The sequence below is a fragment of the Peromyscus leucopus genome, chromosome 4 (assembly GCF_004664715.2).
Source record: "Peromyscus leucopus breed LL Stock chromosome 4, UCI_PerLeu_2.1, whole genome shotgun sequence".
In the NCBI taxonomy this organism is placed as follows: Eukaryota; Metazoa; Chordata; class Mammalia; order Rodentia; family Cricetidae; genus Peromyscus; species Peromyscus leucopus.
Window position 1 is genome coordinate 56276640 of NC_051066.1, and position 12948 is coordinate 56289587.

The 12948-nt window shown below is 39.2% G+C and overlaps 1 protein-coding gene across 1 annotated transcript in view; it reads left to right on the top strand.

Annotated features, from left to right (window-relative positions):
* The window catches only part of Itga4 (integrin subunit alpha 4), a 72647-nt gene extending 60105 nt beyond the window's left edge, over nucleotides 1-12542 (top strand). Inside the window, exons 18-28 of the mRNA XM_028884598.2 lie at nucleotides 1577-1727; nucleotides 2749-2844; nucleotides 3489-3568; nucleotides 3846-3935; nucleotides 6051-6141; nucleotides 7003-7110; nucleotides 7926-8051; nucleotides 9186-9305; nucleotides 10378-10476; nucleotides 10835-10954; nucleotides 11329-12542. Of these exons, the coding sequence (XP_028740431.1) occupies nucleotides 1577-1727; nucleotides 2749-2844; nucleotides 3489-3568; nucleotides 3846-3935; nucleotides 6051-6141; nucleotides 7003-7110; nucleotides 7926-8051; nucleotides 9186-9305; nucleotides 10378-10476; nucleotides 10835-10954; nucleotides 11329-11424 (1177 nt within the window). The 3' untranslated portion in view covers nucleotides 11425-12542. The remainder of the gene's footprint in view (nucleotides 1-1576; nucleotides 1728-2748; nucleotides 2845-3488; nucleotides 3569-3845; nucleotides 3936-6050; nucleotides 6142-7002; nucleotides 7111-7925; nucleotides 8052-9185; nucleotides 9306-10377; nucleotides 10477-10834; nucleotides 10955-11328) is intronic.
* Nucleotides 12543-12948: the final 406 nt, after the last annotated feature.

Below are 12948 nucleotides of genomic sequence, written 5' to 3' on the forward strand. Positions count from 1 at the left end.
TCTAGTTGGCACCGTTGGCATGATAGCAGAGGAGAAGACGAATGTGAAATAGAAATAGGAGGTATAATCTACATCGACTCTAAAATGGTCAGACTTTGTTATCAAAAAGATCTTGAAGACTAGCAAACCTGAAAAATCAGATGAATGATCAAGACCTGGTCATTCACGAGTTATTTCCATGTATTTCTAATAGTTGTTTTTTTTTTTGTTGTTGTTGTTGTTGTTGTTTTTCGAGGCAGGGTTTCTCTGTGTAGCTTTGCGCCTTTCCTGGAACTCGATTTGTAGACCAGGCTAGCCTCGAACTCACAGAGATCTGCCTGCCTCTGCCTCCCAAGTGCTGGGATTATAGGTGTGCGCCACCACCGCCCGGCCCCATGTATTTCTAATAGTTGTTTACGGTTATTTGGAAATATGTCCTTTGTCTTTCCTGTGAAGTGAGGAAATGCATTTTAACAATATGCTTTGTTAGAAAGCATAGTGGCTAACTTACTACATGCGGCTTCCAGTTTTACTAGATGATTCATCCATCTCCAAGTATTACTTTAAATCAGAGATCTTAAATCTGTTCTTAAGCATCTTTTTATGCCTCTTGGTTAGACTGTCTCCACCCAGTTGGTATGGCATACATCGTTCTCCAGTTTGAATTAATTAATCCATTTTTTAAAATTTTGAAATTACTTGATTGCTATGGGGAAAAGTTTAGAAAATCATAACATACTGCAATTGAAAGTTGTGAGGATTTTTTATTTATTTTTATTTTTATTTTCTTGCCTGGAAAAGGTAGACATTGTGCTCTGCAGAAATGAGCAATTAGCTCAAGGGTGTAGAATGTTCTAGTTCTGTAGCCTTTCATTTTGCTCAGTTCTGCATACTTGAAACATTTTAGGGATTTCATGGAGTGCTCTTGATCCAAACCTTCACTGAGTAGTCAGTTTATCATTATTGCAGATGGGACTGCCAAGGCCTAGCGGAGCTAACTGAAACCTTACCTCCAAAAGCTGGGGACTTTCCTAAGGCCTGTCCCCACATGTCTAGATCTCCAGTGACCTTTGTTTTTTAGTTCACAGGACACTGATTCATTTCTGTGATTAGCTTTGTCAGAGGCAACCAATTAACTGTGTCAGAAAGGTACTCTCCTTAGTGGATCTCTGTACCACCCACCTGTAGGCCAGAGCAGTTCTATGCATTACTCCTGCCCAAATCCCCTCACGTTTTCTCATTCACCGTGTTCCTCAGTTTCCCCTCTTCTAATCTTTGGCTTGGGTAGAAGCTAGTTCAATCAATGTCTTTTCAAAGATTAAATAAAAACTTCACAAAATAATGGGGAAAAGGTAAGTTAAACAAAAGGCATTCAAACAAAAGAATATTTTATAACAACTAATTAAAAATCAAACAAATAATAGTATCAAACTTTTCTTTGGGAGCAGCTGGTTGAACATATCTGAAATGAGAGATAAAAATTTTAAATTTGTCTGTATGAGATTGTTTGTGGTTGTTTTTCTAAGTTAATAGTTTATATTCATGAATATTTTATATATGGAGAAAGAAATTTTTACTTCAGTTACTTAATTTCTAGGCCATATGAAAATAAAACCTATCTTGCTGTTGGGAGCATGAAGACCATAATGCTAAATGTGTCTGTGTTCAATGCTGGAGATGATGCTTATGAAACAACCCTGAACATCCAACTCCCCACAGGCCTATATTTCATTAAAATCTTAGAACTGGTAAGTGCTAGAAACCACAATAGTAGAATGTACTCAAGTTTCAAACAAACATTGAGGGCCATATTTACTCCACTGATTTAGTATAAACAACTGAAGTTTTCAGCATAAGGTTTCAACATCACTGAGTTATTTTGAGACATCCTTTTTCCCTAACTCTGAAACACAAGTTCCTTGGGGCCTAAGTGGAAAGATGTTAGCTTTCTTCTTTCTCCTGGGGTGCCACTACTTCATTCCTGACACATGTTTTTAAGATGCTGACAATGCTCATCTTGAAGCATCCTCCATGCTAATGAACCCAGGATTCCTGCTCTATGTTTTAAGTTGAGGCTCTCAACCTTCATCCAGTACTTCTGAACTATCAGCCTTCCTCAGTCCTGAAATCCTCTTTTCAAGTCAGGTCCTGGAGTACACACATAGATGTATGTTACCACAGCACTCCAATTATTGTCACTTTAGTCCATCAGTGAAGTATTAGTAAGGTTGAGTTGCAAAGAGAAAAGCCTCTGGCACATTTGCCTTGCTATCTCCACATCCTCTTGCCAGTCAGTCCCAGGGACCTTTCACCTTTTAAAAGGAGCCATTTACACTTTCTCCACATCACTGAGCAGCTACTTCAAAAGGAACAGGAGAAATTCTAAGTACTCAGAGCCTATCCTTTGATATATTTCTATTAGGATTACCATACTACAATTAAATGCTTTAAACAGATTTCATTTATATCACACAGAGGAAATACAGACCTTGTGGTTTTCTTGTTCCCTAATATTTCAAGAATTTCCTCAAGTGGGAAACAGGAGAGCTCACACCCAGGAGCTGTTTATGGAGAATTACATGGGTATTAGTATATGCATATTGCTTATGTATACACATCTGTATCTTCTATTATAAGTCTACATATTATTCCCAAGCTAAGCAGAAAATTGTTTCCTAAGACAACATTTTTAAAAGCCATCCCTAAACATATGTTATGAATGTCTAACTCTCTTTCTCCCCCGATTAATTGTTTTATTTTTTCCTTTAGGAAGAGAAACAAATAAACTGTGAGGTGAAAGAGAGCTCTGGCATGGTGAAACTTGCCTGCAGCCTTGGCTACATATATGTGGATCGTCTCTCAAGAGTAAGCGTTTAGTGTTTGTGATTTTCATTTGCCAATAGGAATGTGTTTTTCTACCTTCTCCTACCTTTGTGTCGCATTAAAAATCTATTTTTGAACTTAGCTGTGAAGCTGAGTGAGACCAAAGTGTCCTGACGTGTTTGGGCCTTGTGTTCATATTCTTAGGAACGTTCATTGTTTGGGGTCGGGGGTGGGGGTGAGCAGGGAAGCGGTTATGTCAAGACAGGCAAGTAAATGTGTCAATCAGAATGTTTGCCTGTTCGCTCTTTTCCAACACCCCCACCCCCATCCCAGGTGGCCCTGTCTGCCAGGCATGTTACCTCTGCTATACAAAAAAGGTGTTTTTGGCAACAGTCCACAACCAAGTTGTTAAAGCGTTCCTAATGGTGTCCGTCTGGGCCTGCCAGTCTTTACATCTAGAGAAGGCTTTGTTTCTGAAAGTGATGCGTGGAAATGCTTGCGCTTTGAACCCAACCCAACAGTTTCTGTGTCTTGCTACCGAGTGAAGGGTGGAGCTTCTGCCTCATCTAGAGTAGTCCACTCTCTATCCTTGAGAAACAACAAAATCTATTAAGGACAATGAAAATATTTCAATCCATAAAAATGCATTTTAGATTAAAAAATGGGTCTTTTCCTCTGCTTTGCAGGTAGATATTAGCTTTCTCCTGGATGTGAGCTCACTCAGCCGGGCAGATGAGGACCTCAGCATCATTGTGCAGGCCTCCTGGTATGGTTCAGTGTGCAAGAATTAACTGTCATAAAGGACATGCCACATTCTGGAGATGGCTTTCAGGGATCCATAAAGCCGTGCTCTGATAATTGTCTATAAGCAGCAACAGTGGAAATGAAGAGAGCAGTTTCTACCAAAGGAAAATGTCCTGTTGCCGTTTCTCTTTCTAGTCCTACCTCCCCCAATGTTACCAGACAGCCCTCTATTAAGTCTGCACGGTATGCAGGTCATGCTCTCTGAGGCTGGGTTCTCACATGGTCTTCTGTTTCTACAGTGAAAATGAAGGAGAAATGGACAAGGTGAAGGATAACAAAGTGACATTAGCAATACCTCTAAGGTATGAAGTTATGCTGACTGTTCACGGGTAAGTAGAGACAGACGCCTCTGGATTAGAGAGGACTTTCACTCCTGCTTTTTTTCTTATATTAGTGAAGGAAGTGTGTTTGAGCATGTGTAAGTGGAAAAGATACTGTGTCTCTGTGATTGCCTCCGAGTGCAGTTGCTTGATTGGCGATTCATTATTTTAATCCACTCTCTAATCGGCTCTGATGCTACATCAAACTCGTGGCCAGCTGCTAGAGATTTTGTACTGGAAGAGCCCCAATAAGCTTTCAGTGGGCCACGGTCATCCTGCAGTTTGCAAACAAGGGGCGCAGAGTTGTGTAGTATGCAGCTTCCGGCGCGGCACCCGGTGGCCATGGTAGGGGAGACACAAAGAACTGTGCACTTAGCCAAACTGCAGCTCTCCAGAGCCCACATCTACCTGTGTGGCAAATGACTAAGGCGTGAGAGAGCAGGCTGTGAGGTGTGTCCTGTCTATTCTTGAACCCGGAGAGTGCTCCTCTGTCAGAACCCTGGGGCAGGCTTATTGTTTTCTTGTGGTTTTAGTGATTTCTGAGTGGATCCTTCTCTGATTCAAAATGTGTGACTAGAGAATGAATAAGGGGAATACCAAAACCTGCAATGACTCCACTGGCAGTTTTTCAAGCTATTAGTCTGTGTCTTAAACATTTTTGTTGTTTTTGAGACAAGCGTTTCTCTCTGTGTGGTCTGGACTGGACTGCAACTTGTATAGTCAGAAGGATATTCTTTTGGTTTTGGTGATCATCCTGGCTCTGCATCCTGAATGTTAACTCTATACACATGTACCAGCATGCCCAGTAATCACTACACTACAAACATTTAACTCTTTGAGTATTTCATCCAATGTATGTCGATCATATTCATCCATCAACTGCTCCCCCTAACTCCACCCAGATCCACTCTACCTTTCTAAACAGAAATTTATGTTATTAAAAAAAACCCTCTAATTTATGCTGCCTTTGTATTCCTGAGTGTGGGGCCATTCACTGAAATATGGTCAACCTACCTGCAGCACATGCATTAAAGAATACTGACTCTCCCTCCCCAGAAAGCCTTAGCTGTCCACAGCTTTTGAGTTAGGGATGAGGACTCATGGGCCACTTCCCTCTTCGTGCTAGGTGCATACATACATTTTAAAAACACTAGAAGATATGAATTAACAGAATAAAATGGGCAAATGCATTTTATTTATTGCTTTAAATATAACACATCCCTCCATCATTTTAAACATGCATGAAGAAGGCGTCCAACTGAGTAAAAGGTCATTTTCTGTAACTGATGGAATTGAGTATCAGTTGTATGAAGGAGGGAGGGAGTGGTCCTTCTCAGAAAAGCAGGCCCTGAGAGTCAGTGGTAAAGCAAATCAAAGCTGATTCATGTCTCCTAGCAGGGAGTATGCACACTCCTCAATTTTTCACAAGATGAGCACTTCCATTTCCACTTTTCACATGTTAGTATTTGGGACAAAGATAACAAGTATTAAACTGCACAAGTATGTGTTGCTGGATTATTTCTAATACTTTTCCTGCCTCCTGGATTCCTAATTTCAAACCACCTATTATTAGCAGCTACATGTGAGTGACTTGTGCAGTAGGGACTTCCCCAGAACGGCACCTTCTCAGTGCTTGTTGCTCAGCATCCATTTATCTAATGGCGGGATTCAAAAGTCAAAAATCTTGCATCCTAGCAAAAGCTTTGTCTTATAAGTTGGTGCTTGGCTTGTTCCCAGAAATTTGAGGTTCAGCAGCAGCAGCCATCAAGAAGTAATAAACAGGTTAGATGGAGCTACCACACCCCGGAGGTAAAGTTAAGGCTTTGGCTCAGGCTTGCCAACTTTGCATGAATCATTTTAGGTCTGAAAAAAGTGCAGATGGCTCAAGCCAGCAGGTGTGGGAAAGACAAGTACGTATATTGGTTAGAATAGGCATGTCCCCCCCCCCCCCCCCGGGACAGAGCACACGGCCTTCCTGTTTCATCAATTAGAGCTTGTATCTGACCAAGGAACCAAAAGGATGTTGTGTTGCCTTTTAAACATGCTATATTCCAACTCTAAAGACAGACTGTCCAGACCCTCATCAAAAAGATAGTACATTCAAGCTGACCTTATTTCCGGCAGGTTTGTGAACCCAACCTCATTTGTGTATGGATCAAGTGAAGAGAATGAGCCAGAAACATGCCTGGCAGAGAAGCTGAACTTCACTTTCCACGTAAGCAAAGATGGTTTTGTTGATGTTTGTAATATATGGGAAGGGAGAAAGGATTGGTCTTGATGCCTTGCTCCAGGGGGATTCCTGTCCCCACAGTGTCCCTCAGCCTTAGTGACTGGCTGGCTGCCCTTTCCTCTTAGGCTACTGTTGTTTTTCTCATTTTTCTTGTCCCAGATTTTCTAAGATATGTGAACACTTGGAACAGGCAGAGTTTGGGGATCTCTTGACCCTTCTGAAGATGCATTCAAGGCAGACAAGTCAAGGGAAAACGTGGTTGGGGGTAAATCAGGAAATCTAGAGTTGGTTGAGGCTCCTTAACCAGCCCAACATTACCACGTATGTAATGGAAGCATTTACCTTACCTTTCTCCAGGATCAACGTGGTTGGTCTGTCATCCAGGCAGGCTTCAGGATTAGGACAAGCTTCATCAGTATTGAATAACCTTTCTTTTTCTTTTAAGTTCAAAAAAATACTATCATATAGAAGTATTAATATACTAATAAAAACTCATCTTTTGAAAATTTAGCCATTAAGCAAAACTTTTGGTTGGTCACAGGTGTTAAGAGGGAATGTCTACAAAAGTGTTTGTTCTAGTCAAAAGCACTGTTCAAGCATTGTTTGAGTAGTATAGCACTGTATAGAACACAAATCTTGGATTACATAATGAAACTGGGCCAGAGAAAGGAAAAGCAGGCATATGTTGGAGGGGCTATTTGAACTGGTTAAACTGGAAAAATTATGACTATGGATAGTCTGCCTGCTTTGTTGTGTATCTGCCAGCTATACATCCTCCATTTCGGCTAGTACTTCTGCATTTATAATTATGAAAAGGATTTTTAAATTCTTTTCTTTCTTTTTCAGGTTATAAACACTGGCATTAGCATGGCTCCAAACGTTAGTGTGGAAATAATGGTACCCAATTCTTTTCTCCCTCAAACTGATAAGCTCTTCAACGTTTTAGATGTTCAGGTAAAACGGTGACCCTTTGTCTGACCTATATTAAGTATCTTAAGTACCAACCCTTTATCCTGAGGACAGTTGTGAAGATGGAGATTCCTATACACCTCAGTCCCCCTCAATACTGTGAGTTCCACATGCATTCACTGAGAGGACCTTGAATATAATACATTTCTTCAGGACTGTAGCCAGAAGCAGCACCCGCATTCTCATACACAATCAGAAAACCTGCTTCTTCCTTCTTTATTAATTGTCTTACATCACTTTCTTTGGGACATGAACCTGTGGAGATATAGTTAGTAGAATGTTGCACAAGCATGAAGCCACTATGGCAAGGACAGGAAGGGAAGCCCCCTCTAAGGACACATTTGAATCAGTTCTCATGCCGATGTTCTCATGTTCGTGAGATTTCTTTTTACCTCCGAGTCTCAATCAATAGCAATCACCAGAAAAGCCTACGTCAGGGAGTTTGAAATCTTGTTTTGAAAATTTACTTGAATTCCAGATTTAGGTGTTAGGATCTGTAGTTTTATCATATTTTGTTCTGTGAAACCAGATGAGGCTAATGTTCACTTGCCATTTTTCTTCCCCATTTCAGTAAAGACAGACCATGTTGTCAACCTAGGACCTGTTGTAATTTGGTTAGGATTTTGTTTGTGGACTTACCAGAGATTTATTCTTTCACAAATAATTCTGTCAAAAATACTTTCACAGTTTTGGAGGTGCTTACTGTATTTTAGTAAAAGCAATCGATCAAAACTTTTAAAGTCAGGTTGTGTGAGCTCTCTCCAAAGACAGGTGATTTTTTTTTTTTTTTCTGTCTTTAGGCAACTACTGGGCAATGCCATTTTAAACACTATGGAAGAGAGTGTGCATCCGGACAGCAAAATGGTGTAGCAGAGACCTTGACAGACATACTCAAATTCTTCTCAAAGACTGATAAGAGACTCTTGGTAAGTTTCCATCCTTCAGATAGGCATTTCAAACTAAAACATTTAAAAGCAAATTCAATGGTGGCTTGAGCTACCAGGAATGGTAAGGGATACAAGCCTAGGCGATATTCCCACGGGTAAAGAACAGGCATGACACAGTGCTGGGGTTAAATGTGTGTTATGGGGTTTCATTGCTTAACAAGTGCCTCCCATGTGCCACCCAGACATTGTACAGAACCCTCCTGACACCAAGTCACCTGGGCAGCAATATTTATAGCACGAGATTCTCACTCTTTCCATTTTGGTGACTTTATAAGAGAAACTGGAGAGGTTATGCAGCAAGAAACAGAGTGTGTAACTGGGGGAGACTCTAATTACAAATCTTACTTTTCATCTTGTCCCAGAAGGTTCAGTTACTAAGAATGATAGAAACACATGTTACACTTTGAATACTTTGTTATAATTTAGGAGACAAAAAAAATGCTTGTTTTATTTAAAGCAAGAAGAGTTTTAAGTGCTATGAAGGAAAGATGATGTTTATAAAAAGGACAGTTTTCTCAACGCCATTAAGGATATTTAAAAACACTTTATCGTATTCAGTTCTGTGAGTGCATATAGGAAAGAATGTCATGTGTGCCTGTGGGAGGCAGAGGACAACTTGCAGGAGACAGTTCTCTTCTACCATCCTGTAGGTTCTGGGGATTTGAACTTAGGTCTTCAGGTTTGGCAGCAAGTACTTTGACCTGCTGCTGAGCCATCTTGCTGGCACAGTAAGGAGATTTTTAATTTATATAAAGTATGTTTTGAAATTTAAAATTCATATTTAAATTTTTTTTTGAGAAAATACAGGCGTGTTGCAGTGCGTGCATGGTGTTCAAAGAGCAACCTCAGGGGTCGGCGCTTCCCTTCTACCATGCTTGAGGCTAGCTGCCCCTTGAAAGGTCTCTCCTCTCCACCTCCTATCTTGTGGTCAAAGCAGTGGGATTTATAGGCACAGGCAATCTCCCTCCAGTTTTTCACAGGATCGGGGCATTCAAACTCTTATTTATCCTCATGCTTATTGGCAGGCGTTCTATCTACTGAAGCCGTCTTCTCCAGCTGTTAATTTTTTAAATGTAGAAAATTTTAATGCAGTGTTTTTACATTCTCTTCAAGTATTGCATGAAAGTCGATCTACACTGTTTAAATTTCTTATGCAATTTTGGGAAAATGGAAAGTGGGAAAGAAGCCAGCGTTCACATCCAGCTGGAAGGTCGGCCATCCCTCTTGGAAATGGTGAGTCTAAAATCAGATAACTTTGTGACATAGATCTATAAACTGGGTCATGTTTACATAGACAGGATAGTATGGCAACATTCAACAAATACAGAGAGGAGAATATAATTTGAGAATAAAGTCCAAATCTCATTTTCATTGCATCAACTGACAGAGATGAACTGTGGAGTTGTTAGGTTTGGTTTAGAAAGCATGCTACTCTCTAGGAACCTTAAGTAAACAGAGGAACTTGACTCCCTTTCAGTCATATAGCCTTAAATCATCCTTTAAAATATAACGTTGGAATCCTAAAACCAAGAAGTAAAATTAAAATTTGATTTCAAAGAAGAGCAAACTAAAACGTCAAAATCTATCAACTGAACCTGTGTGTGGTGACTCAAGTCTGCAATTCCAACACTCCAGAGATGGAGGAATACCACTTCCAACAAATTGTTATCTCTCTCCATATGTGCATAAAGGCAAAGAAATGGTATTATTTATTTTTAAAATTATATCTAAATACTGTATTCTTACTCACCCCTACAAATGTACAAATGAATGTATTTTTAAATATTCATGGAATCTGTAAAGCCCTTTCACAGATCTCCAAGCTTTATGGATTCTGTTACAAACTCCCTACTTGAAATACTAAAGCTCAGAATTCACCCACAGATGATCATACAATTAGATTTTATTATCATTAGCACAAGATGTTATCACCAAGACACTAAGTAGGATGCGTGTATTTCATTCAGAAACAAATGAAAGACAAACCTGAGGGAATGCTTACCAGGTCAAGAACACTTGTTTGTGGATAAAATTTAATATTACTGAGAAAAATTATATTGCTCATCAATAACTTATTGTATACAATAACCTGGCAAAAAATATTTAAATCAAGTGATTTGCAACATGGCCACATTGAGTAAAAGGGGTTCCATGAAATAGTTGGTCATACCTTTGAGCCCAAAGGAAGTCATTATAGTTCAGTAAGTTACAGAAATTCTAGATAGCAAAGGTGGTATTTATATTGACATGTCTTCATGAAATAAACTACAAATCAAACTCTGTTGATTATTTCTTTTCAAAACAGGATGAGACTTCATCACTCAAGTTTGAAATAAAAGCAACAGCGTTTCCAGAGCCACACCCAAAAGTCATTGAGCTAAATAAGGATGAGAACATTGCCCATGTAAGACTGCCCTCTTAGGTGCTGTATGAAAACAGTTAGAGGGTATTTGTAAGTAGTGCCTTTTGGCACTACTCCAAGTCAGGAGTCAGTGTGTGACCAGGTCATAGAGGACTTTCAACCCCTTACCCACTTTCCACAACTGATGGGAAGTTCACAGAGAGCAGTTTGGCAGCAGTGAGCATGGGGAGGATGAGAGGAAGAGCCATGGAGCCCATTCTGCTCACTGTTTCTGCTTCTTTGGGCTGAGACTAGGAACAGGACCGGGTGGGGAGCGCTGGTCTCTGTAGGCTCCTGGGAGGCTTTCAAGGGAAACATCAACGCTGCTGTTTCTGAGTGTGTGTTTGCTCTGCTTGCACAGGTTCTCTTGGAAGGGCTTCATCACCAAAGACCCAAATGGCATTTCACCATTGTGATCATTACCAGCAGCTTGCTGCTTGGACTTATTGTACTTTTACTAATTTCATGTGTTATGTGGAAGGTAATCCTTTAACAATTATTAATTTCTTGTCTTTTATGGACAGTCTACCTTTAATAATTACCAATAGTTAAACTACTCAGAATGTCTTTATTGTCCCTAACTGAATGTCTAATACTGATTTAAGAGTTATTCTAATTTCAAGAGTCCATTTGGAAAAATGCATATAATGTTGAATATCAATTTGTGGTGGAGTGTGTATATATTACTGCCAAGTCCAGAGTTAACCCAGCATGCTCCATGCTGACCATCTTTACACTCTCTTCACAGCTCATGTAGCCTGGGACATAGTTTTAAAAGTATTCTACACTGATTAGATATTTGATGTGCATATTATTGGTTCAGAACTATATGCTTGTTATCTAATCTGTTTTCAGGCTGGGTTCTTTAAAAGGCAGTACAAATCTATTCTACAAGAAGAAAATAGGAGAGACAGCTGGAGTTATGTCAACAGCAAAAACAACGATGATTGAAGACTTTTAAATTAAGAGAACTGAACAAAGACTCAGGTAGGTTAGGGAAAGATCCTGTTCATAAGACCCAGGATAATTTCTCTTTTTCCATGTACTTGTGACATACTATGTCTTAATGCAGGGAATAAATATCTCCAAGAAAGAAAATACAGAAAGGCTGCTTTCCAGCAGTCAAATGGATCAGTAGAGAAAAACACTAAAGCTCTTGACTTACTCAAGAGAAGTGAACTTCTGAAGATGACTTGAAAGAAACTCCAGATTAAGCCAGATGGACTTAAAAGGAATAGTCTTTCAAGGAGATATTGACTACACGTGCCCACGTCAGTGAAATAAATGCTACATAATGGGCACTTGTTGGTTTCAAATACATCTTTGAGACATTTTCAAAGTATGATGATGATCTTTGAAGCCATTTAGAGTTTTTCAAAAAGCTGGTTCCAGATTTTCTAATGGATACATCATTTTACAACAGTGGATTTGAAGATTTTCATTGGTGGCACATCATCATTGGGCTGTGTCCCTATGGCCCTTTTATTCAGCAGATACAAATTTTTAATGCCTGGTGAACAATATCGATGCAGAGCAGGATGGCTTCTGGACAAGTGTGGCTCCTGGACAAGCGGCCCCCTCTGGACTTGTTTTTGCATGTATATACACTTTTCTAAAAGAGACAATTATCACTCTACTTTTTTCTTTTATCAAGAGTGCCCAGGAATATTTTTTTCAAAATTTTATTTGTAAAACCAATTCTTAAGAATTTTATCCTCATAACAGATTATAAATATTGCACTTTAGCCTTTACATGCTGATATAATATGAACTCATTAGTGATTTAAAACTGCAAAGAAAGATTAGGGAACCAATATTTCATAAAACATTCACTATTTCAAATTAAGCAAACATGAATATCTACTAGGATGTTGTTGTTTTTCTTTTTCTGGTTAAGTATATATATTAACCAGGACTGTTAAAAAAAAAAAAAAAAAAAAAAAAAAAAAAAAAAAAAAAAAAAAAAAAAAAACAGTGTTATACATATGGAGAAACAAGTTCATAGACTGAACTGCAAGTCACCAATGAAGCTTGTATGCAGTAACATAATAAATGTGACATCAAATTTCCATGAGATAGTATGTTTGATGTTACACAAGGTTCTATTTTAAAGGGAAATATCTTCCACTTGGGTTTTACATAATCATTTTTTGTACTATTTATTTCATATATGTGGTTTGACAAATATACATTTTCATCTGGATATTATGTGTAAGAAAGCTATGGCCAGATTTTGAACATGTGTTGGATAAAAGGGCAGCCTTCACTGTTAAGAAGAAAGATTGCTTTACAGGAAATCTCTGCTGCCAGCTGGCCCTTCCTCAGATTTCCTGATTTCATGAGAGTTGCCTGTTGACTGCGCCTGGAGAACCAGGTTGTGCTGGGGTTTGGAAGAGATTTTCTGAGCGAGGAAACTTGAGTAAAAGAGTGCAAGCATCAACTCTGTGTGCACAGACAAATATTTAATTAAGTGTT